This window comes from Saccoglossus kowalevskii, chromosome 14, assembly GCF_978046115.1.
Source record: "Saccoglossus kowalevskii chromosome 14, keSacKowa6.1, whole genome shotgun sequence".
In the NCBI taxonomy this organism is placed as follows: domain Eukaryota; kingdom Metazoa; phylum Hemichordata; class Enteropneusta; family Harrimaniidae; genus Saccoglossus; species Saccoglossus kowalevskii.
This window is the reverse complement of record NC_140654.1, coordinates 21274604-21300718: the sequence shown is the minus strand read 5'-3', so window position 1 is coordinate 21300718 and position 26115 is coordinate 21274604. Positions and strand designations below refer to the sequence as shown.

The following is a 26115-nucleotide window of genomic DNA, read 5'->3' as shown; positions in this document are numbered from 1 at the left end:
TGCTCGTCTTAGCATTATAGAACGTTCTGTGACGTAGCTCCGGCCCCAAAGATACTATCAAACCAAGGGGAGGGGCATTACATGAGATTAAACACCATTGGAAACTTGCTCTTATTTAATTCTGACTTAAAGATATACCCAATAAACTAACAACAAAAAATGTAATACAGTACAATACTTTTTTTCGCTATTTCCAATGAAGGGATGATTCAACCGAGTGAAAATAAAATCCAGTGAATATACCTTTGTTCATATATTTTACATTCAACTTATCAAAATAAGTTCCATACAAACACTCAAAAAGTCTTTTCAGCGAAAATTAATTCTAGCTATAATAAAGTTTTACCCCTTTCGAGGGGGGGGGTGTCCTTGAAATAACTAAATGGGATTACATGATCAGGAAATCAAGACTTAGGTTCATTAGAAACTCAGGAGAGATGGCAGAATTAAAAATCATTTGAAAATATTCACGTGAGGATTAAGAGGAGTTAAACAAAATTTGCATACCTCTTTCTTACCAGAAAAATAATGCACACAGTGAAAATAACTAAATTACATAAAATTTATCATAGTTAATGCACATCGTCCTCCACACATACCAACAGCAAATAGAACAGCACAAGGTTGGGATTTAAACTACCCTAGGGGTGACTTTAGTCAACTTTTTCCCCCTACCCTAATGGTGGGAGTGAATACCCCCCCCCCCCCAACACTACAAACTATTAATACAGTAAATATATATGTTACTATGTAACAAATAAACAAAACAAAGAGACTGTAAATTTGACCGATCAGGTTTTATCTAGTAAGTCTGTCGTGTTAAATATGCAAAATAAATATGTTAAATAAAAAAGATTACCCGGGGTACAAGTACATTCTCGTACTGTACTCGTACCGGCAGTTCGCTCATTATAGCGCCGCCAACGTCGACCTCTATATGTCCTGGATGACGCCAAGCTTCCCGGAATCGTTGTTTCATTTCGAAGCGTTCCTGGTGTTTTAGGTTGCGGGTGTTTGTGGTAAAGCTGGGCTGCAGAGCTTGTGGAATTGTAAGCAATAACAACTGTGCCTATATGTGAGCTTTACTCGATACAAGCAGTGATTTGAGTCAAGATTTTTTGAACGAAAGTCATTGTTTGTAACTCATGGTACTGGACGCGTCCTGCAGACTACATGTACACTACTCTGGTGCAAGTCGGGGGCTGATTAATGTTTACACAGCCCGACTTCATGTAAGGTAACTACTGTTGTGTACAAAATATACTTTGATGTTGGCGTGCCTTGTTCTGAAAATGTGCCTGTCATTGACAGCAAATCCGGGAACCTTTATAGAAAAATCATAGCGCAGTAACACTAACATCAGGCTATTTTTGTTGTTGTATGTGCTGTCTGTACACGTCTGTACTTGAGAATTGATTTTTTGGTAGCGTCTGTTTCTTTGACGTCAGTGTACAGATGTTTGCTGTATTAGCTTGCGCGATTTAAATGTAAAACAAACGTAAATGTTACGTTAACAGGGATAATTATTGTAAAATACCAGTAGTTTCCGTGTGTCGACCCCCACCGCGCCAATTTTCAGTTGCAGTCTACAGAATGTCTATTTATGAGTGATCAATAAATCACAATTTAGGAAGCTCGGAAAGTGTTCTTTTTTTGTGAACCGCTACCCCAAACCCTACCCTTCAGCGCTCTCCAATTTATGTCCCTCCTAAGAACGCATATAGTTATCTAGAGGGGGGTATATACTTCTGTTTACTCTATGCTGGCGACTCACTCAGTGCTTTTGTCAGAAACTAATACTGGGCTGCAAATGGCGTTGAACAAGCTGGAAACATACTGCAAAAAATGGAAATATAAATATCACAATATCAAAAACTATAATATTCAATGAAAAAAAAAAAAAACTTATTAAAACTCAAATCAAACAATGAACATGCTAAATTTTTAAAAAGAAAAATACAACAAATATTATCTTATTTTTAATAGTGCGACTAACAATGTAGTTAGGTAAGACATGTTCATACTCATAAAAATAATTTAAAATTTGTAAACCAAACTGTTTTCATTTGAAGTCACATTTAAACAATTGGATTGGTGAATGTTGATGCTTCTCTCTTCTGAGAAGAGCTCATATGCAAAAATTAAAATGGGTCTGAACAGCCTACATCACTGTGAGATTGTACAATGTATAACTACCATTTCAATTTATAAATACATGTTTATATATAGTTTAACTATGTTCCTTGACTTTGATGTATACTAATACATTGGAGATGGATTGTGTTTTCCTGTGAACACATTGTCCTCAAATATTAACCGCCGTACCGTTTTCACCACCAGTTCCTTCTTTTCATCACAAATTCACAAAATAGTCCCATTTTATAGTCTGCACTTTCTTTCAGAAGATTGGGACAAAAATAGCCAAATTTTTTGAGTTAGAACTGATAATTGACTCAAATTTCGCCTGTTGGCTCCAAAATTAGGATTCATTTCTAGAAATATTGAAGAATATAAGAAAAAAGTGCAGAAGATTTGGGCCAGAAAGTCTGGTGGTGAAAAGGTTGAATATCATATCACACACAAGGTTGATAAAAACTCAGGCCGTTTTCTTTTTACTCCCCAGTTTCTGACAAGCATAGGAGTTGTAATACAGTTTCAAAGTTGTATCTGTAAAACATAACAACTTCTAAAACATACTGAGGCTAAAAAGAAAAGGATCGTACTTGAATGCTGATATTTTACAGTGCTTAGAAATGCTGTGGCCTGAAATGAACTTCATGAACATGATTTTGTTTCATTACACAGATGTCCCATGAGTGGAGTAATTAAAGCAACAATACATCAACACACATGCCTCTAATAATATAAAGTACATTCTAATACAGCAGCATTATTAATTATTTATTTTATTTTTATTTTATTCACAGCTTGTCAGGACATTTGCACAGAATAGAAGATATCAGTGGTGCCGGTATTAGTTTCTGAGTCGGTTTTCAGGAATACATGTACCATGTTCACTTGGCGAGATGGATTGCTGTCGGTTGAATTTGTATTAACCATCTTTTTGAGTTTGACATGCTTCAGTGGGTTCATATACAGTGGGATACTTATCCCACAAACTCCTCTTAACTGCTTCATTGTCACCTTACTCAGTGTGTTAAATGGACTGTATGTGGCCTTCTTTGAATACTATGCCAGATGTAGTGATCGTAAGCAGGTCAGGTCACTTCGAGAGAAAAATTCCAACTTGAATGGGAAAAGACGTAGATTAAATGAATGTAAAATGCACACAGAAGAAGAGAATCAAAAACTGCGTCAAAGAGTTGTCAACTTAGAGCGCGATGCAAGAACAGCGTCAATGACGTCGCAGCTTAACAGCTCTGATGATCAGTCATTTGCACTAGAAAGAGCCGCATCATACTGGGAGAAAAAATGCAAGGAAGCAGAGATCAATGTGTCAATTCTGGAAGCAGATGTTTCAAAGTACGAACAGGATTACAAGGATCTTTCAGAAGAGAAGTTAGAATTAGAGTCCGAAAAACACAGATTTGAAGACCATGCTTTTCTGATTCAGGAGAGAGAATGTGGGCGTTTTGATGAGATGAATGTTCTCAGGAAAAAAGTTATTGAGCTACAAGATGAGATTGAGTTGTGGGAAGACAAGTACTATGGCAGAGAAAAAGAAGTGAGTACTGTTATAGAAATGTTGCGAGAGAAACAAGTTCTCCGGGATAGTGGAGTTGGCAATGATCTTGAAGTCAGTTCCCCTAAATCAAGATGTATCATCGTCGAAGATGGCCTTTTGGAAGACACTGCTGTTGATGTGATAGATCAGATGGAGCAGCTCGTAAAAGAATCTGGCGAGCGTGGTGAAAGAATACGTACCCTGGAAACCGAGAAAGTAGTATATAAGGGAAAGGTTGCAAGTTTACTGACATCCACACAGGCAGAGTTAAAAAAGTATCATCAGATGTATCAAAGTGCATTACAAGACGTGAAGCTGAAGGACAGTAACCTCCAGGAAGCCAGAAAACTGCAAAGTCAGTTACTGCAAGAGAACAATCAGCTTAAACACATGATCACTGAGATAAGGATAAAAATAACGGAGGAATCGGTGAGGATCAAGAACGAATCTGATGCTCAACAGGAGCTAATCTCCACCTTGCAGAAAGAAGTGGATGTCTTTGGGAAATACAAATCAAAGGCGGACAAGACAAAGGCATCACTGGTGCAAAAGCTTGACGATTTGACGCAAATGAACTGTAAGCTGAAAGAGGAGAATAGCAAATTAAGTGCAGATTGTGAAGAGATTGAGATAATGCGGCAGAAGATTAAGAAGTTAGAGTCACTTCAGACTTTTAAGTTGTATGTCAGTACTGAGACAGACGAGTAGACTTTTAAATAAAGCTCCAGTCAACACACAGTCATTAACATTTTGTGTGAAACCATAATTAGTGAACAAACAGTGTGGGTTTTCCATATTGTATGCTATGTGATGGCTTTTATGCTTAAGCATGTAAATGTAAAGTTTACTTTCAACTGCTTTCTAGTTCGTCTTTATATTGATTATTTATTTCAAAATGAATATAATAATAATGGAATCAATTAACACCAAGTTTTGCTGAAATGCTTTTGACAGTAGAACCTAATTTGTAGCCTAAAGAGTGGCAGTTATCACATGGGCAATCAAATCAAATTTTGTGTATTAATGCGTGTATGGGACTGTTTTTGATCTGTTGTGGTGATCATCGCGATTTATACTGTAACCTTGCATGTCTCTCGCTCACAACAAACCTAATGTATTAAGTGCTTTATTATAGTGAACATTTCACTATATCAAACCAAAGAGTTTGTTATAACAAGGATACAGTGTATTATTTGTTATACACTTTTATAGTGTTCCAGAGTACATTGTAAATGTTTCTTATATAGTGCTTATTATTAGGCTTGTACCAGTTTAGGTTCTTAAAAATGATTAGACATGGTATAAAATGTTTTTATTACAGGAGAAAATATGAGATTCTTTGAAGAATGATCTGCATAAAAAATTAAAAATTTGGTGTTGTCGTATATGTGGATATGTTCTAATAGCATAGTGTTATTACTGGCCATAATACATTTCTTTTAAGACTTGTCTTTTCATCCCAGTTTTATTTTTCTATCAAATAAAAGTACAATTTATGGTACGGTACAATTTACATGTAGAAGAAAATTCCATAAAATGATTTCATATGAAACATTTTCTACAACAGACTGTTCATGAAATGGAAATTTGGGGACACTTATATCTCCACTACACAGAGAAAAAAAAATGTATTTAGTATTCAATTCCTACATGAATGAGTGAAATTGTCTCATAATTTCTAAACTCATGGAAAATTTATTTCCCGCATGTAGATGTTCTGCTTGAGAATGTTGTATCTATTCGGATAGCATCCAATTCATGGTGCATCTATTTGATATTGTGGAGTGTACATGTTCGGTGTTCTCAATACTGAACGTGTCATTTTGGGGAGACCAGTTTGTGTAAATTGGATAGTGATAATCATAATACAAATATGTTTTTGTAAAAGTTATTCTTTGAAGCCCTTGAGTGTCCATTTCCCATGATGCATTGCCTCAAATTGAATGTGTTTTAATACATTTGTATTGAAGATACTGAGAATATCTTAGTTACGTTGTATTAAATCATGTAATCGAAGTGTAGTGGTAGTTGCGCAAAGCCATGCTCAATACGATTCCCATAGCAATGTTTAATACTGTGAAATACTTTATTTTAGCTGGAATTAATTTTATTGGCGTTTTGTATGGAATTTATTTTCACTGATTTTTGACAAGTTGAATATAAAGTATAGGAAAAAGGTATATTTGCTGGATTTTATTTTCACTGAATCATTCCTTCAGCGAAAATTAATTCCAAGCGAAAATAAAATATTTTACAGTAGTACATGTCAAATATATTGTAAAATTTTGAACATTCACTGCACGATGACCCCTGCTCTTTATTACATTACTTTGGGTTTACTCTGTACCTAAAAATTATCACGAGTTAATTACATTTCCTGACGTTGATTTTGAGTAGGTGCAATTTTTAGTGTTTAATTCCTCTTCCAGTAGAAATGCATGGAAGCTGAATATTGTGTTAGTAGTTGTCTTTGTTAGCCAATTTGCTGACATTTAGTTTAGTATTGTACTTTTAAAACATTATGCAAATAAATATTTTTTTTCGCCAATATTTATTTTTACTAAAACATTTCATGTGTCATTAGTGCCAATTCAAAATACTGAAATGTGAAGCATAAGATATACATTATTTTCACTCAGAATTTATTTTCACTGAAAGGATGAATCTGTGAAAATAAAATCCTGCAAATGCATCTTACCTACATTTTACTTTCAACTCACAAAATGCTTTTCAGTGATAATTAATTCAAGCTTATAATACAGTCTTTCAGAAATACCGCTGCAGTTGCATCTCGGTCTCCAGAGGGCGATCAATTGCTTTTTCAAGTGAACTACAAGGATTACTGCACATGATGACAACTTACTGGGGGCTAAATGTCAAATATGCATGTTGCAATTTTGAGAGAAGTGTTTTATGGTTTCTCACAGAAACCATGCCTACCGCTATTGTTAGTTTTCACATCCCATTGTTTGTGACTTATGCAAGGTCATTTTGCCCATGAAGTTTTTTTTCTTTCCTTATAATATACGAGTTATTATAGAATTCTACACAACTTCTGCATACCTGTGCTATTCCACGACTGATGTGTATAGGTAATCGGAACTCGTTAACATACATTCATAAAACAAACGTAATGTGTGCATTGCAGTTGTCAGCGCACAAGACCAAAAGCTGAGCGAGTTTATAAAATGCTGACCACAACATTTATAACCAAATACATGTTAAATTGTAATTAGACTTGTATTGCAGAAAAAAATAGAATTTGAATTGGCTGCTTCCCCTTGTATGTAGCTCTGAACTGAGGTTTATTTAATACATAAATTCTGTTGATTTCTACCCTTGGCAATAATTGAGAGAGAATGCCATCCCTTCAACTCCATACGTTGCACCTTGAATAAAGCTGAAGTCTTGGTCAAGGTCTGATTTATGTACAGTGATATAGCTAGTACAATGTACAGTTAAAGTGAAGGCTAATATAATGCTCCTAGATAAAAAAAAAGGTCCACAAATGCAGAAGAGTACAATTTTCGACACAGCGGAACTGTTCATATTATTGATTGTAAAGTTGGTGACTACGACTGACAATTTCAACTTCTTCGAAACCGCAAGTCAAAATGTTTTCAAATTTGATATGGATGGTTCTTTCTCAGATTTATTTTCATTTCAAATTCTCTATTTTTGGTGAATATTTTTGTCATTGTCAATTGCTTCGATATTACATATACCGGGGGGTATGTGGACCTCTAATTTGTTCATTTTGTGATGAATTCTCTAATTTTGGTGAATATTTATGTCTTTTTGGTAAAAGTGATATTTTCGACTTGATTGCTTTGATACTATACATAGGTACCTCGGGTAAACCTCTCAGATTTGTTCATTTCGTGATGATATCTTCAATTATCTATTTTGATTAATATTTTTGTCATTTTTGGTAAAAAGTGATATTTTTAAAACGGCAACTCAGATTGCTTTAATACTATACATATTGTTAATTTTCTAATGATATCTTCAGTTCTTTAATTGAAATGTGCATTGCTAACAGCAGAGCTATCTCAGCCGACAGGCTGCTTGATATCTTTACAACTATATTTGTAGGCCACTATCTTCACTTTTGCAAAAGATTACGGGCGAGGTATGACATGTAAATGATTCCCGAATTGATAGCATTTATGCGCATGACAGGAAGGTAGGACATCGCTCGTGAAAAGTCCCCTCAAATAAGTGCCATCTTTCAAATAATTCACATTATCCTTTGAAAATATGAACACTATTCAGCCCAAGACAAACTAACATGCATATTATCTTTGCCTATAGCTTACCGGTAATACTTTTATTTTGGTGGTTTAAAAACTATGCCACGGTTATATTTATTCAGCAAAATATGCATACCATCTCTATTTCAGTTCATTTTCTCTGCAAAATAACATCCTTTCAGCAGTCTTGTATAGTTATACAAGTTGTCTGTTTGCACCTACCCACACTTGACTTGACTTGGCTTGAAATGTCATAAGGATTTTTCTGTCATTTCAAAGATGAAATAAAGCACAAAAACATCACATGTGTTGTCAAATTTTAATGACATTTCAAAAATGGTTACATTTCCTGAAAGAAATATTTTCTAGTATTTTCTTACAAACAACCTCCACCGCCATGAAGTTACCACTGTATTTTCATAACATGGTTGCACCTTATCGAAACTAAGAAAGTAATTTAGGCAGTACGATATTCAAAACATGCAACTTGATTTCCAATATAAATGGGTTTTTTCACTTCAGCACACTAGAAGTTACATTGTACAGCACAGTAAAAAGGATGAAACTGCACATTTTTAGATCTATCAAGGAATGTGCCATTATTCCCAGGGGCCCTTGGTGAGAGCATTTATTTCTTGTATCACACAACATATTCCTCAACACAAGAGTAATTTAATTACTACTACTAAGGGCATATGTACAGAAGAATTATTTTATGCAGATTTTGTTTTCAGCTCCAATCTACCCCCCCCCCCCCTGAAATAATGGTTCAACTCTAAATACCTTGAATTTGCATCAACTACACATTTTGAATTGACATAGAATATAAAGTAGTCCACTTTTGGAATTAAAATCCTTGAAAAATGTACACATATGGAGATATCTAATTGTACCACTTCAAGTTACCGGTAGTTAATTTGGGGATTTTGACCCTGAAACTTGGAAATCGGTAATGCATATCAACAAAATCTAAAATACATCTTTAATTTCAATATCACTATGAAACCTTCAAATAAGACCGCAAGAGAAAGGCCATCAAAATAAAGATTTATTTCTTGTTCTGAGATGTGCTTTTTTACAACATTTTGGCAAAAAACCAGAAAAGGCATTGGCGCAATTAAACCGATGCATTCTGACAAGAAACAAATCTTGTTTTTTGGCCTGAGTGTGCTCTACACGTCGTCAAACTCTGACTTTGGTAAATGCTAAAATCATTTACCGGTAATAAACCAACGATGTGTAAAATTGAACAAAATGTACTGAGTTGAAAGAATAAGAATATCCAATTTTTTTTTTTAAATAAAAAGTTTGAGCAAATATTGAAAGAATATTTTTACAGCTCATCTTTGCCTGTGTCATCTTCATCAAGGTCAAAATCATCAAGATCATAGTCCTCTTCAACTGGCATCTGAAATAATAGATAATATATAATTTTCCCAATGGATTGGTTGATAAATATAGCACACTGCTAATCTGAATATTAGTATGCAAATTTTTTACCTAACCCAACTGACAGTTACACTGATTGGTTGATAAATATAGCATACAGCTAATCTGAATATTCTAATTTTGCTGAACAATGGATGAAAGTTGTATGTTCTCCTGTATTAACTAATAGTTGACACAGACTAAAGTGCAACCTTTTTCTTCACAATTTTGGAGTCAATTTACATGGTTAATGAACAAATGGTCCAAGGACCAGCAAAATAATAGGAAGATAACCAGTCTAGTACATGATCTGTCCGAGTTATTTACATCTGTGTATTATTTTCTCGTTATAAGAATGGTACCTCTGCTTTGTACCCTAAACAGTGCCCTCTAACAGGACTGATTTTGTATGAATCTCAAGTCAAAATGGGATACCCCCCCCCCAAAAGTTGAGTAAGATTGTTGACTGCTTAGGAGGTCAGGTTATTGCATCACAGCCAATCCTTTTGCGTGGCATGTCATATCATATAGAGGGCACACTGCCTTCAGCTATGTATTCAACAGGGGGACCATTAGAAACTGGCGTCAGAATGCATTTCTTTGGGAACAAAATTAAACAAAGGAAATAAAAAAAATTACAGCAAAATTCATCATTGAAAAACATAAAATAGCACAAAACTAAGTGAAGAAAAAAACTATTTTGCATAATTTTGCCACCAAGTTCCCAATGGTTCACCCCTGAATATGTATATAGGATTCAGATAAAAACGTGGAGAAAATCACGGAAATCACTTACCTGACCGTCTTTACCATCCCATGCTTCTATTTTTGCTACTTTTGGTAATTTTGCTCCTTTCACTGGTGCAGTTGAACCCCTGCCATAAGACAACTCTCTGCAGAAAAATAGATTGTATCTCATTAATAAGGGACCAATGTTTGGTTTGCCATACTGCAATCCAATCATGTTTGATACATGATGATTTCTCTTTATAGTTTTATTTAAATTGGATGTAGCAACAATGTAGCATTTTACATAATAAAATCAGGTCTGCACTGCTACAATGTACAATCTAGCTAAATGTCAAGTTATTCAGTGACTGTACTGTACTGTACTGTACATATATACAAGAAAATTATTTAAGCCTACAGACCTGAGGAACTCGTTGAGACCATCTTCACTAAATGAACCTCTGAGCAAGGCGTATTTCATTTTTCTAGAATTCAATGCAGCCATGGCAGGGTAACCGAATCCGCCAATGCCAAGCGATTCTTCTACGTCAAATTGAGATCCTGCTTCGGCCCAGACCCATCTGTAATAGAACACATCATGAACGATAAATACCCACTTGTGTTGTAGCCGCCAAATTGAGCAGTGTCAGTTAGACAGACTGGCAGTGTTATGTCATTAATTTCAGTAGCTTAGGGGGCCAATACATTTTTAGTACGTCAGAGAATTGGTTGTTACTTTCGAGTTGTTGTGACGTGTAGAGCAATACAATAATTTGTTTTGAGGGAACTCATTAGCATTTGCTGAAATCGTGTTGTGTTTTTATCCTGCCTATTGATCGCTGAAGGTGAATGACAAGTGTGACAGCTGATATCATTATCACTAGTATCTTACAGACAATCTGTTCATCTCTAATATATAGGACCTAGTGTACTGCATGTAAAAATGGTGGTAGTGGAATTAAACTAGGATATGCATCTACATGTTTAAACATGTAGCATCAGAAAATCGTACCACGTTTATCATTCAACAAATGTTGACCTATTTTTTTCCAAAATTTTGATTCAGATTTGTAGTCAATGAGAAATTGCATCAATCTGGTGCAAAGCTATCAAAGAAGTGTTGGCTGGGAAAAATTAATGCATTGAAAGAGTAAATTGAATTTTTTTTTAATTTACTATCTCAAGACGAATTAACAAAAATTACATTATGATGTATATGGGGAAATGTTTGCCATTTATTGTTTTCTGTTCACAATTGTCGCATTAACTAACACCCCCAAAAATCACCCAGAGCACCCAGAATTTTTTATAAAACTTGTGCGTCAACCTTATTTGTGATGTTTGTCAGAAGTAAACAACTGATTTCAAAAACATATTCAACTTTATTTTTTCAAAGGTCACTCACCCCCATTGCTTCTTCTTGTACTTGTCTGCCATATCTAGCAGTAAATTTAAATATTTATTGCGACCCACAGCGCCCGTATCCAGGATGTGCGGTAGAATGGAAATGACGCACAACTGGTGGCCCTCACAGGAGTCTGTTAAAACTTTTTCTTCAGTAATCTGAAAAGAAATAACATTTTATTTTCTGTCCTAGTACATATTTCACCTTTGCATTTCAAAGCACTACCTGTATGAAATGGAAGTGGTTGTCACGTGTGCGTTTGAAGAGTTCAAATTTTGTGTAAATAATGCATATTTGTTGATGTGTAGTTTTGGATGCATACTTAGCGCAAGCAGTTGTGACGACCACCACCTTTTAAATGGGTTATGAGAACTACATGCTGATAGTCGACATACCGTAAAAACTCAATTAATTCGCGGTAGTAGAAATAATAATTTTTTCAAGTGCCCGAATTAATAGCGTCAAAATGGAAATTATTGGTTTTTGGTGCGCGAATTAAAAGAGTACTTTTTGATCGATTCAAAAAAGAGCTGTTTTCATAAATTTATTAGTGATTTGTTTTGTTTTCCAATGAACACGATTACAGGACGTTTTTTAGTGCCTCTGAGACTCGTGGCTAGCGACATTCATGGCGTATAGTCGGGCAGAGAACACGCACTGCGTCAAGGACCACGCACCATGTTACACTTGAAATGAAACAGTGAAATGGCAAAGGTCACTCTGTACACAAACAAACAATGAACACGTGGCTACAAAGTAGCCGTCTGGCTGCACTGCCTTTTTAGCTCCGCTGTCGACTTTGTCGAGCGGAGCTTATCATATGAGTGATTGTCCGTGTCAATGTTTTACTTTTTCGACTTCTTCTTGAAAACTACAAGCCTGAATGCTTTGATACTTGGTGTATATGTACCTTGGGTAGACCTCTCTTAGGTTTGTTCATTTCATGTTGATATCTTCAATTCTCTAATTTTGGTGAATATTTTTGTCATTTTTGGTAAAAAGTGATATTTTCGACTTCTTGTTAAAAACCGCAAGTCCAATTGCTTTGATACTACATATATACCGGTAGGTACTACATGTGAACCTCTCTCAGATTTGTTCATTTTGTAATGATATCTTTAATTCTCTAATTTTGGTGAATATTTTTTTCATTTTTGGTAAAAAGTGATATTTTCGACTTCTTGTTAAAAACCGCAAGTCCAATTGCTTTGATACTACATATATAGGTACTACATGTGAACCTCTCTCAGATTTGTTCATTTCGTGATGATATCTTCAATTCTCTAATTTTGGTGAATATTTTTGTAATTTTTGGTAAAAAGTGATATTTTCGACTTCTTGTTAAAAACCAATAGTTCAATTGCTTTGATATTACATATTTAGATACTACATGTAGACCTTTCTCAGATTTGTTCATTTCGTGATGGTATCTACGATTCTATAATTTCGGTGAATATTTTTGTCATTTTTGGTAAAAAGTGATATTTTCGACTTCTTGTAAAAAACCAATAGTCTGATTGCTTTGATATTACATATATAGGTACTACATGTGGACCTCTCTCAGATTTGTTCATTTCGTGATGATATCTTCAATTCTCTAATTTTGGTGAATATTTTGGTCATTTTTGGTAAAAAGTGATATTTTCGACTTTTGTTAAAAACCAATAGTTCAATTGCTTTGATATTACATATTTAGATACTACATGTAGACCTTTCTCAGATTTGTTCATTTCGTGATGGTATCTTCGATTCTATAATTTCGGTGAATATTTTGGTCATTTTTGGTAGAAAGTGATATTTTTCAATTCTTGTTAAAAACTGTAAGTCTGATTGCTTTGATACTATACATATTGTTCATTTTCTAATGATGTCTTCAGTTCTTTAATTGAAATGTGCATTGCTAACAGCGGAGCTATCTCAGCCGATAGGCTGCTTGTTTTATTTTTCTAGGCATCGCCCGGGCGATGTTATGGCAGATATTACGAAGCCCATCTTGTCGGGAAAAATAACCCTGCGTTGATAAAAATGGTCTCAGAAAATGTTTAGAAAAAATAAGGTTTCGCGTTGACCAAATATAATCAAGCAAAGTATAAATTCAAAGTGTTTTAATACATTGGTGAGAGGTCGCATCACTAAGAAGGAAAAGCAAGCCAACGTCGAAACGGGGTGCATCATGGACATGACACAACACACGCTGCGACAACTGAGTGATCAGCGACATCATTTTGGAACGCAATTGAACTTCAAGTACTTTTTTGCGAAACTTGTTGAGCGGCGATGCTGACATCAAGTGTGTGTTGACCGAATTTTGACCCCAAGTCACGCACTGAACTGGTGCGTTACCTTAGCAACCTTTTTTTTTTCGTGCCCCGCACGTCAAACTAGTAAAATTGTTATTATATCCGAAGGTACTGTAATTACGCAACTTGTATGCAACTCTGTACTGGCTTGAATATATCAACTTGAACGTCGTTTACTTAGTGCAATGCTTTTCTAATCACGCAAATTTGTTTACAATATTGTTCCGGCTCTGTACTTCGTTATGTATTGCTTTCATGATAATTAGTTTTTTTTCAACAATTGTTAGGGCACTGACCCGGGGTATTGGGTCTGTGAATATTTCAATATCACCGACTTGATAATGCGTTGCATTCATAATAATTATGCAAACATAAACATACCATACGTCAAATAAAATTTTACTATAATATAATAAACTCTGGGCAGCGGACTTCGATCGCATTATTCACGCACATTTCGACTGAACTCTAATAACCACGCGTTTGAATTACGTGCGGCACTGGGCAATGACATCCAGAGTTCATGCACTGATATTTAAATTCGGGCCACCCAGCTTGACGCAAATCAATATAGTTACTTGTCATTTGTTCGAAAAATCCTTTAACTCTCACAAATACCATGGACACGAAGAGTTAACTGGGGGTTAAATGAAAGGGAAATTTTTTTTATATTTTTTGGACAAAAAACACATCAGTACAAGATTATGTGTGCAAGGTTAGATTTATAGAACGTACATGACCACTTAACTTTGTGTTTTTTACCGAATCCGGTATAATGAAAATGTGACACGAGGTCAATCGCCCGACCAATCAAAAATGTCAACTTACGCACCATAGGCGGTTCACTTAAATGACGTAATAGAATAATGGCGGGCACATGGTCGATGCAACCCTGTGGACCAGCGACGAAAAAGCCCTGTACTAAGCTTTCCATCACGGAAATTCGTAATCAATGTGCTGACCGATGGATATTTATCGACTTGATAATAATCTTGCCCAACATTTGTAGTGTCGTGGGGGAATGATTTTTTTCGCGTCAAATCTTTACCAAACCTAAACTGCTTGCTAACTGAAAGGCTGTGATGCCGGAGATCATCTGCGATTGCGGCGAAACCAGGTACTGATAACATAAAATTATATGTATATTTTTAATGTCTTCATGCAATATATTCTGAGTTATCCACTTTATTCTGGCCCGCGAATTAATAGGATACATTTAAAAATTAGCGTTCGAAAATAAAATGGGTGCGCGAACTAATAGAGACCGCGAATTAATCGAGTTTTTACGGTAGTCTCATTTTACTGTTAGTTCAGTTGATCGTAAACAATAACAATACTCATTTCAGTTTGAAAGCCGTAAATGCAGATACTGTAAAATACTTTATTTCCACTTGGAATTTTATTTTCGCTGAAGGGATGCACGATTCAATGAAAATAAAATCCAGCAAATATACCCGTTTTCCTATATTTTACATTCAACTCATCAAAAGCCAGTGAAATAAATTCCATACAAAATGCCCCAAAAAGCCTTTTCAGTGAAAATTAATTCCAGCTAAAACAAAGTATTTTACAGTATTCCCCATAATCGGGATTGATTTACACAATGTTCAAAGAGTTAATATACTGTAGAATACTTTATTTTCGCTCAGAATATATTTTCGCTATTTTCGCTGGAGGGATGATTCCGTGAAAATAAAATCCAGTGAGTATACTTTTTTCCCTATAATTCACATTCAACTCATCAAAAATCAGTGAAAATAAATTCCAAGCAAAACGCCCCAAAAGCCTTTTCAGCGAAAATTAATTCCAGCGAAAATAAAGTATTCCACAGTAATGGTGTCATGCAGATGGGCAACTGAAACCGAAACCGAATAGTCGTACCTCATGAATCTCTGGAGGTGGCAAATTTTCGGCAGCCCTGTCTGAACACCAGTTCACTATATCTCCCGACGTCCTACCTCCAGTATATTCCTCTCCCTCCCTAGATTTCTTGCCAGCAGGGAAGTATTTAATAGTTGGATAACCTCGGACCTGAAATCAACAACATTGTACATTTCAAAGATTTAGTATATGTAGTATTAAATACAACATACACATACAGAGGACCTACATATATTATTACAGCAAATATAATTGCAACAGTAAACAAGTCTACACATGCTATTCTGAATCACTTCACACCTAAAGAATTCCAGATAATAGTCTGTCTGTATGCCCTGCAACATTCAAACACTGACCGACCTTTTAACCTTGTGCACTCACCCATACCATCACACAACATTTCAACTCTGATCTACATTTTCAGATAATTTTGTCTGGACGAAGCCTGGCGACAGTTTATCGTTATTATGAAGATTACTGAAGATTACCAAAATAGAAATTACATTATCTAAATTATCTGATTAAAAGAGTAGACTTACTTCGTAAAAGAATATACAGGCATAATCCTGTTTAAAAACTGCCATAAAAACTTACCCCATATTGGTTAGCAGTGATTGTCTCTACAGTCGCATCCAAAGCTCCCAACTTGAATTTTCCTTTCAGTTGTGTTGCAGCTGAAGCCCACTCGGGAGCCAGGTTTTTACAGTGTCCACACCACGGAGCATAAAATTCAACCAACCAACCGTCTTCACTATTCAAGACTAAATCTTCAAAATTTTGGTCTGTGAGTGTCACAACATCGTCAGAGTTGCCACTACCGCCACCACCACCACTGCCACCCTGAAAAAGGCAGAGAAAAAAAGTTGTGACAGTTTTTAATGAAAGTATTATTTAGTGTGTTAAATATCTATAAATTGTACATCTGATGTCTGATGTGAATGTTTCAATTTTCATGCATTTTTAGCTTAAAATGGCTGCCATTCAGCCATCTTAAATCTAATTATGACACAAATTCACTTGTATAGCACTGATGTACGAGTGTACTTGTTTTGAACTTACCGGTAATGCTACCGACATGTAAGAAATATGAATCTAGAAATACATTTCTTTTTATTTTATTACAAAAGAGTGTATCAATGTCTCATTCTGTTCAATGTATGTAGCAAGTTTAAACCAAATCGTTTTTCACAGAGAGTTTCGAAGTGGTGAATGTGTGTGATTTTGATGGATTTTTAGCTAAAATGGCTGCCAATCGGCAATCTTGAATTCGATCATGCAATAAATACATTTGTCTGACACAATGTCTGATGCATGTGTTAAGTTTGAACTTGATCTGTGTAGGTAAGCAAGATACACTTGAATATGAACACAAGCATGCACAGATGCCAATTCACAAGTCCCAGTTTTAGAACTACAACCAGACAGACTAAAAAGTCCAGTTTTATAGTTAAATTATTTTGATTATGAGTCAAGTTAAGGGACACAAATACAATGTACCCCTTTCTGTCTGTAAATCTGATTGCTTCACCATATTCCTACACTCTGTTGTACTACCAAATTTAATTACATTCAATGCAAGTTTCCCTAATCCCAATTTATGTACTTGGCCATGGAATTCCTCACAAATGGTAATATGATTACTTACAGATCTGCTGCCGCCGCCGCCGCCGCCGCCGCCACCACCCGCCTTCTTACCAAGTCTTTTGTTAACCATATCCTTAGCCTGTTTCAATGCTTCACTTGTTAAACCATCTGCAGTTCTAGCACCTGAGATACAATAGAATAAACAGCTTATGTCAATTAAAAATCAGGTTTTTTGAAAATCTGAGAGCTTGAACACAGTAAAGCGAGAGATAAAAAAGAGCTAGGAGTATGCTAATATTTTTTTTTTAAAGTTATCTTTTATTATTCAAAAACTACACATTTCGTTTTTCTTGTATTACACAAAACTATGCATTCATGCATGTATCTTATGTATTTTATTACTTATTATTTTCTGATTATTTTTTTTTTCAGTAGTTTTTTCAGTAGACCTTTTAAATTTGTACAGTTATTTTTAGTTGCTTTATTTTACACTATTTCTACCTTACTGTATTCACAGCAGATTACAGTTGCATAATAAACTATTATTATGTATACTCTCAGATCATGAAATGGAAGAAGTTACCAAATGTACCCAAATTCAGCCACTCTAGGAAATGTATTACTGGTTGCAAACTTACCATTGTAATCTGTTGGCTTTGTTTTATCTTGGCCAAAAACTTTTATTGTAGGGAAACCTTGAACTTGATATGGAGACCCCAGTTGCTGATGTTGTGTCATGTCTACAGCACCAAGTTTTACAACACCCTGAAATATAAAAAACATTATTTATGAAACAATCTCATGGTTTTCACTGCATCACAATAATATGATTGTACAGACAACTTTGCTAGCCAAGGTCAGTTTGCTTGTTTATCACTCACAGCTTCAGGGGGCCTGAAGTTCACAAAACTGTGCAAATGATGTCTTACAGGTAGACAGTTTTGCATTGTACAAACCATACTAGGACCAGATTTTTAACTGATTAGAAAAAGAAATCTATGTCAATCTCACTAGCTAAATGCTGTCGGCAATAATGACAAGTTTCTCGCACAGATTCTCATCAATAAGTCTCTAATTATAAAACCTACCTTGAGTGCCGTAGCTGCTTTATCGTATTCTGGAGCCAATGATTTACAATGCCCACACCTGTAACAGTAAACCGAAAGTGAAATAACTTGTAATAGGAGAATTTGTCTGCACTGCACAGGTTATAAAATAGTGTCTTGTCAATATTTATGAAGTATTCATCCAGCAGCCCTTAAAAAATTACATTCTTAGTGCATATTCATGTGAACTGTTTTTTCATAACATCGACGCCCACTTTAGCCAGTTTTAACATCTTTTATTTCCAGTGTTGCAGCCAGGATTTTTTTGTGAGGAGACAATGTGTCCCATGCACATTAATTTTGTGAGACATTTGCATTTTGGGGGGAACAATAATAAAGCAGTTCAAAATCAATTTCAACCAACTTTATTTCTCAAATAAAAAAATAAGCTTGCAATACATTTAGTTGTGTGTTACCAACTACTACTAGTGTTCCACTGAGATGATTGGTAAGTAAAAGGTTAAGAATAAAAATATGTCATAATGTGCATAATGTTGCCAAATACACTAGACAATAATGTGCATAATGTTGCCAAATACACTAGACAAGTACGTTATGTTACTAACAATTTCAATCAACTTAATTTCTCAAATAAAAAACTTAGCATGCAATTTTTACTGTGCTATTGTGAAGACCACTTGTCAAGTTGTATCATTATTTGCAGAGCTAATATTAAAAGTGACATCATCGTAAGACGTACATTATCAGAATGACTGACCTTTGGTTAACCTTACACTCAACAGGGAGCTCTCTGCACTCAGTCACGCAATTGCGTTATTAATTACCAAGACTGAAACAGTTAAGAAGTTTTGTTGAATATACGTCTCTGTTTTAACTGCCTCCACTCGTTTAAGGCAACATCAAATGGAAAATGTTCTATGGATGATCCCTCAGCAGAGATCAGTGACAATACATGAAGTCTCTCTGCTTCTAAGCGGTTTCGTGTCTTTGTTTTGATTTTATTTTGTACCGAAAATCCGCGTTCACAATCAGCGGTTTGTACTGGCAAAACCAAAGCTATTTTCGCAAGTTTAAGCAAATTAGGAAGTAAGCCACGGTGATAGGTGTACAATAGTTTCCACAAAATTGCCATTTTGTCTCTAGGATACATCTGAGACAGCACAAGTTCTTTGGCAGTAGCCCACTCACGCAAAACACAATCTGGGTCAACAATGCGTTCAATAATAGTACCGTCTTCAGTGGTTTTCGCCGCTCCAAAGTGATTGACTAAGACTTCTATTTCGGTGTTCCCAAATACGTCAACTTGGTCTTTGGGCAAAAATGACAGAGGTCGCATTGCAAGAACAGCAAATGCATTAATTAATGTAGTAGTATCTTGGGGAAACCTTTCCTCCAAATTGTCAAGAATATTTTTAGTGAAGTCTGATCTGATATTATCAAAGTGTTTCTTTTGGTTTGTTGTTGCACTTATATTGTGACCATTCACGGTATACGTCTTGCCATTAGCCGACGACATCTGCTCAAAATCGGAGAGATATTTTCCATTTTTTGAGCCCAACTCTTTGATTCTGGCCGTGGTTGTCTGAATTGAAGCTTGCACAATGGCAATATCAATATCCGCTGACTGAAATACCATACTCATATGGGTTAAAACTGGTATTATATCCATTAATAAGTGTGTTGTTGCGACAAACTCGTAACAGGTCATTCTCTTTGCTAGTCCCTTTGCTATTGGTTGTGTACTTGCAACGGACTGGAAATATGTTACCAATGAGCCGTAAGTTCGGTATATTGTTTCTAGTGATGAATAAAATGAAAACCAGCGAACATCATGGACTTCCTTATATTTCAAAAGTGGATCGTCCAATATTGACTGAATTTCCTTCACACTCTCAGTACGCACGGCCGATCTTGAAAAATAATAATAAATATCAGTGAGAATTTGCGAGTATTTCTGGAGGTATGTGACAGATTTCGCTGCCTGGCTGGTACATAAAGCTAAGCGGTGAGCTATGCAGTGGATACTAATGATGAACGGGTTTATTTCTCGTTGGAAACGAACGGAAACACCATTCAGCCTTCCTCTCATTACACTGGCGCCATCGCTGCCAAAACCGATGAGTTGGTGGGGTTTTACACAATTTCCCTCCAACAGAGTAGTTTTCAGTGATGAAGATATTGTACTCGATGTACCGTCTTTGACTTTGACATTTCCGATGTACCGTGTCCTAGGAGTAAAATCGTCATCGATCAATCTGGCATAGATTACTAGTTTCTTAGTGACAGAAATGTCCGTACTTTCATCAGATAGCACGCTCAGAAATTCACTCTGTCGTAATTGTTGTTTGATTTCCTTGGATATCACTGCAGCAATCGCGTCTTGCATTTCATCGGCAGTTTGACGTGAAGTGTATGATGCATTCTGCCCAACTCTGAGTTTATCCATGGTTTCAACACCTTGTAACTTTAGAAATGACAGCAGCGATTCATATTTTCGTGTTGCTATGTCTTCCTTCGCCAGCCAAAACACGGTCTGCATTGCGGAAATAATTGCTTTGTCATTATCGGATAATACTTTCTGAACAGTGGTATTGAAGTCTGCACGTAGTGCGATTTCTTGAACTGCTTTCACGTGATCTCCACTACTGATGTGGCGGTCCAGCGTTGTTGTACGGAAATTCACACAGCCTCCCTTCTCAGTGAAAGGGTTTCTCTTTCCAGTTTGAAGGCAAATCTTGCACTGCATGGAATTTTTCTCTCGATCATATTGTAACCAATGGGAATATTTCGGGTTTTGTTCCCAGCTAGCCTGATATCTGCGTTCAAAAGTCTTTTTCTTTTTAGACGAAGGTTCGCATTGTTCAACTTGAACTTCAGGCGACTTGGCGGTCAATTCGGCGTTGCTCACATCTTGATCATGGTCACTTAATGACTCAGAACTTTTCTGCAATGAATTTGAAGCCCCATTGCTTGGAAAAAAAAGCGTAATACGCTTTTGTCGCCCAGCCGTAAGTTGCCGACCCGCCATGACTTACACGTTCGGTAGACGCGCGGCAACAACAAAGGGTTTTACTTGTATCCCTGGCGTCGTGAGTTGGGAACATCCGCGACGCAGTGCGTCTCTCTGCCAATCAAATTTGTGTAAAAATCGCAACAATGTTTACTTTACATTGATTGAATCACAAAAAGAACTGAGTATACCAAGGCAATGACCCAGCACGGTTACACGGTCTTTTAGTAATCGTGGACCCAGTGATAAGCAAAATGCGCGACATGGCTCACTATTTTAGTGCGTCAACTGTGGCCCAGGGTTTGTAAAATAACGCGTCATTGCTGTGAATTTTGCGAGAATGTCGCGATGACGCAGCCTGGCAGCAACACTGATTTCACCTGTCAGTGGCAATCAGCAATTTCTACATTTTACCTGTCTTTGTAACAAAAATGCCAGTATGAAGACAGGCCTTAATTTTGCATGAAATGCCTCAGCTACATTGTATGTTTTAATAAGAATCTGGTTAATGTCATCATTTTCTTGATTTTAACATTTTCATGTTGATTTAGTTATATTTTACATGAAACAAAACTGTTGCAAATTACTTTCAAATCTCGGCAACCATTCAGTACCCATGTTACAAACTGCATACTCTGAATTTCAGGTTTTCAAGTACAAGTCTTTGGATTGGTTGTCCTCGAGCTATATTCAGATTTTGAGCAAGGGTATTTTTAGTCATAGTTTTACTTACCATGGTGCATAGAATTCAACGATCCACAGGGAATCACTTTTCAACATCTTATCAAATTTATCTGGATTCAGATCCACTACGTTCGATGTACTGCTATACAAGCCATTGGAACAGCCTATGAGCACGGTACACAGGACAAGACCTAAAACCAAAGAGATATGAATTTAATATGCAGGGGTTTTGTTAAGAGCCGACTGGCGGCCATATGGCCTGCTACAAACCCAAATTGGTCGTCTACTCTCTGTCCCGACTGCCTACGCCTGCCTCGCTACAGCGCTTTGCACTGCTGAGAGCCTTTTAATTTTTTGTTACAGCGACTGTGTGATGGCCTGCTATTAAACGCATTTGTGAAACCCCTGAATAAGTCATTTTAAAATGGATGTGATGGTTCTTAAAATTGCCAAAACATTTAGTGTTCCATATATCTTCCCTTAACTCTAATTTACAAATTTGTAATGTATATCGAACAAACAATAAAACAAAGTAATTAAACACTCTTGTCATAAAAAATGTTTCAGCCTCATTGTCGTCATTCAACGCAATCAAAGACATGTTGAAATTTATTGATAAATAGTTGATATCATACCATATTTTTGTCCCATGTAAGTTTATGAATCATATCAATTGGTACATGTATGAAATTATTTTATTGATATTTTTTTTCTTTCTTTTTTTTTTTTAAAAAAGATTACTATGCATTCCTATTTTTCAAATAATGTGCCTGTCATTTTTTTTAGGTAATACAAAATTCCAAATGTAAGTTTAAGATCCCTCCAAGTTCAATCACAATTTCAGTCTCAGTCTTGCATTAGTATCATCCCCCATTTCTCCCAATCAATGTCAAAACAAAACAATGCAAATAATCTAATTATCTAATAAAGCAACAACACATTAAAAATGCAAAGGCTCTTGAGTAGAAGTTTGTTTGTAAACAACATGCTGAGGCTGTCTGTCACATGTATAGGTGACTAATCCCTCATTAAGTTACCAGAAAAAGAAATCCCAAATATTGACAGATTAATAGACACAACAGTGACTTGTATTCAATTGTCATTTGCAATATATCAGTCCTTATTTGTCATTATGGCGTTCTCATGCAAAAACAAAACAAAGTTTAATTTGACTCGAAAGGCCTACAAGTTCTGTGATGTGCATGATCAAGGTCTCCAAGTTAAAACCAAACTCTCTAAGCACAACCCAACTGTAAGTGAATAAAGTATGAATACATGTACGTGTGAATGCAGAGCTAAATATAAACCTCTGCGACGAATGAACAGAATGCAGGGTTAGCCCATTGATCAGGATTATATACAAACTGATCTAGCCATACGTTTGTCCATGTGGCAACTAGCCTTATAATTATTACCAAGTCAATCAATTGTATGGTTGGATAGGAAATCTTATGAATATGCAAATTTAATTAACAGTCAAACCCGTACATGGACATGCAATTCTTAGAAACGTATTTTCAAATTATTGAATGTTGATCGTAAAGTCAACCACATGTTCGGCGTATGCAGGCATGGCTGGCAATTTACATATGTTGTACGTGTCTACACAATATTTCACACAAAATGAGTGCTCCATATGTTATTGGTGCCCGGACATTAATTTATACCATATTTGTATATCTATTAAAATACTTCCTAGTAGTCCTACATTAATTAGGTATTAAATTACTCAACTTCAATTTCAATAATGCCAATAGTATTATAATTTATAGGTTTTCAGGTGTCCACAAACTTTCGAGTGAACAAATAAAATACAAACTTTTATACAGTCCTTAGACTATAGATTATGTTTGCAGCAATATATCCCAGGCGGAAGAGCAATATCAACTGGCACCAAATTTGGGGATTTTCCTTGAAATTAAAGCTTGTAACAGGAATTTTAGTTTTGAAAATGCGTGATTTTTTGTTAGGTGCGGGAGGGGGGGGGGTAGTTCAGGACAAATTCACAATACAGGAAGAGAAAAAACTATGGTAAAACTACAACAATGATTAAAAGTGCATTAAATTGAGAGCACTACTTAATACAGATAGGAATAAGATAGGGTGTATTCATCACACCTTTTTGTAATACACTGCATTTTAGCAGTTTTACCTTCCATGATTATAGTACCAGGTAACTTCTTATGCAAAGTGCACACCTACATTCACAGTGTAATTTACCAACAAAAGAGCATGTCATGTTACAACTTGATTTATCCTTCTCAGTAATTAGTCCTATTTGAACTGAGGATCACTGGTTGAAACATCATATCTCTTATTTAAATGCTAATAAAAGACTAATTCAAGGTGGAAACAAAATGGGTTCCACCACGAAACCCGGAAGCGATCACACCCATTACAGACTCGTTCATTCATTGTGTGTGAATATGTGCTTCTCTAAGCATGACGTGTCTTCAATTAAGTGGGCGATTCAAATTCAAGCGATTTTTTTTCTCTGTAAGTGATGTCAGATAGCAAATCACAGTAGAATTTTTGTCGGGAGTATTTCAATACACGCGATGCTTGAAAACATGTAATGTATGATCGTAACCACCCAGGGTATATAACTCGGGTCACAGTCCCTCAACACCTGCTCCGGTAAACAGTCAAGTATTGGGGTGGAAGGCGCCGCATTAATGACTACTGGTAGCAAGATGAAATGATTTCCCGGTATTAAAACGCAGTCAATTTTGAATGCATTTGATGGCAAAATGTCCAGTAGTTTTAGGAAATCAAGCGCACTATTTGTTTCAGATGTTTTTGCTACTTTATGAACACGTTCGGCAATGAAGTACGGTGAATTGTTGAGAAGTTACGTTACCAGACTGTTATCCTCAACACTACAAACAGTTATTTGTGCATTCACTGCTGTACCGATTACGAGAAGCAATTTAACTTCTAATTTACGCTTCTAAGTTCTCGTACGACACGTCATGCTATCATCAAGAATGTTTACCAAAAGCTCATTGCATGATGACAACGATAGAGCAACTTTGCACCCTTATCGTTACTGAGAGTTGTCTTTCGCGATCGTGAGATTGTGTGCGATACATAACAACGCAAAACATTATTACATTACCTGCAACGAAGTTCATTTTTACAGCTGGAAGGAAATGGAAGAGTTTCTCCGCCAATAAACCGTCCCTTGCACCTCTCCACTCTGAGTGAATACCTAAATGCTGGTTACAACGTGCAAAGCTTGCCGGGTGGACGTACCTTGCCGTGGCTCTCTCTGATTGGTTGAAACGCCACAAGCATGCGCATATCCTTCTTTCCGGGTTTAACGCAGAGCAGAGTGGAAAGGTCAACAGAAGTCTACGGTTAATTCTACGTTTACAATCACTTTTTGCTAGTGAATCTTTATTCGTTGTACATATTATTTTTCTTTAAATAAACGCTTTACCCTGGACATTTTATTTATTCTGTGTAGCAACAACATAATCGGAAACAAAAACAACAGTTATTAAAGTCTTTACCAACGCGTGTTGGGAATATGGGACGCCATTTAGCAGAAATACGCGTGAATGGAGTCAAATGCAGTAGATGCTCGAAAATCACCAGAAAGCGCTGTTCAACACGCACAATGACGACGATGATCGTAATTGTACTTTTCATTTCTCCGACAAGGACTCAGTAAATAAAGCAAACTGAACTTATACAGGGAAAAAGGTCTGGTTAGCTTTTCTTTGTTGCTGTTGATTTGTCTTTAACCGTGGTTGCTGGGACTAAAACTAGATTTGTCAAGATTTTCGTATAGTGTGTTTATATCACACACTCATTTCAAGGAAGTACTAGTATAACACCCCCTCCTTCCCAGAGAAAAAACAAAACACCAGGCCCATTACCGTTTCTCAAACAATGTCAATATTCCCCCAAGGTTTTCTATGGGCAAATGTTCAAGTTTGCCCAACCTTTCGTAAAAACCAAAAGCAACTACATGTAGTTCTGTAGTGGTGTGACGAAAAGAAACACGTTTAAAATATTATCATGTTTATCATCTGTCACGTGACATGCCTTTTAAACAGGGAATTCCCCATATTGTATTGTGTA

General features: G+C 36.0%; 2 protein-coding genes across 2 annotated transcripts; one reads left to right on the top strand and one right to left on the bottom strand.

The window, feature by feature from the left end:
• Positions 1–929: 929 nt before the first annotated feature.
• LOC102801672 (uncharacterized) lies at positions 930–6233 on the top strand. Its single transcript, XM_085508021.1, has 2 exons — positions 930–1049; positions 2928–6233. The coding sequence occupies exon 2, from the start codon at positions 3011–3013 to the stop codon at positions 4391–4393; it is 1383 nt and encodes a 460-aa protein (XP_085364147.1). The 5' UTR covers positions 930–1049; positions 2928–3010; the 3' UTR covers positions 4394–6233.
• A 2357-nt stretch (positions 6234–8590) lies between these two features.
• On the bottom strand, positions 8591–25283 carry LOC100367829 (protein disulfide-isomerase A6-like). Its single transcript, XM_085508020.1, has 11 exons — positions 25145–25283; positions 22076–22217; positions 18354–18411; positions 17904–18030; positions 17327–17448; positions 16276–16521; positions 15682–15831; positions 11501–11658; positions 10518–10676; positions 10163–10259; positions 8591–9346 (listed from the first exon to the last, which is right to left on the bottom strand). The coding sequence occupies exons 1-11, from the start codon at positions 25158–25160 to the stop codon at positions 9272–9274; spliced, it is 1350 nt and encodes a 449-aa protein (XP_085364146.1). The 5' UTR covers positions 25161–25283; the 3' UTR covers positions 8591–9271.
• Between the last annotated feature and the right edge of the window lie 832 nt (positions 25284–26115).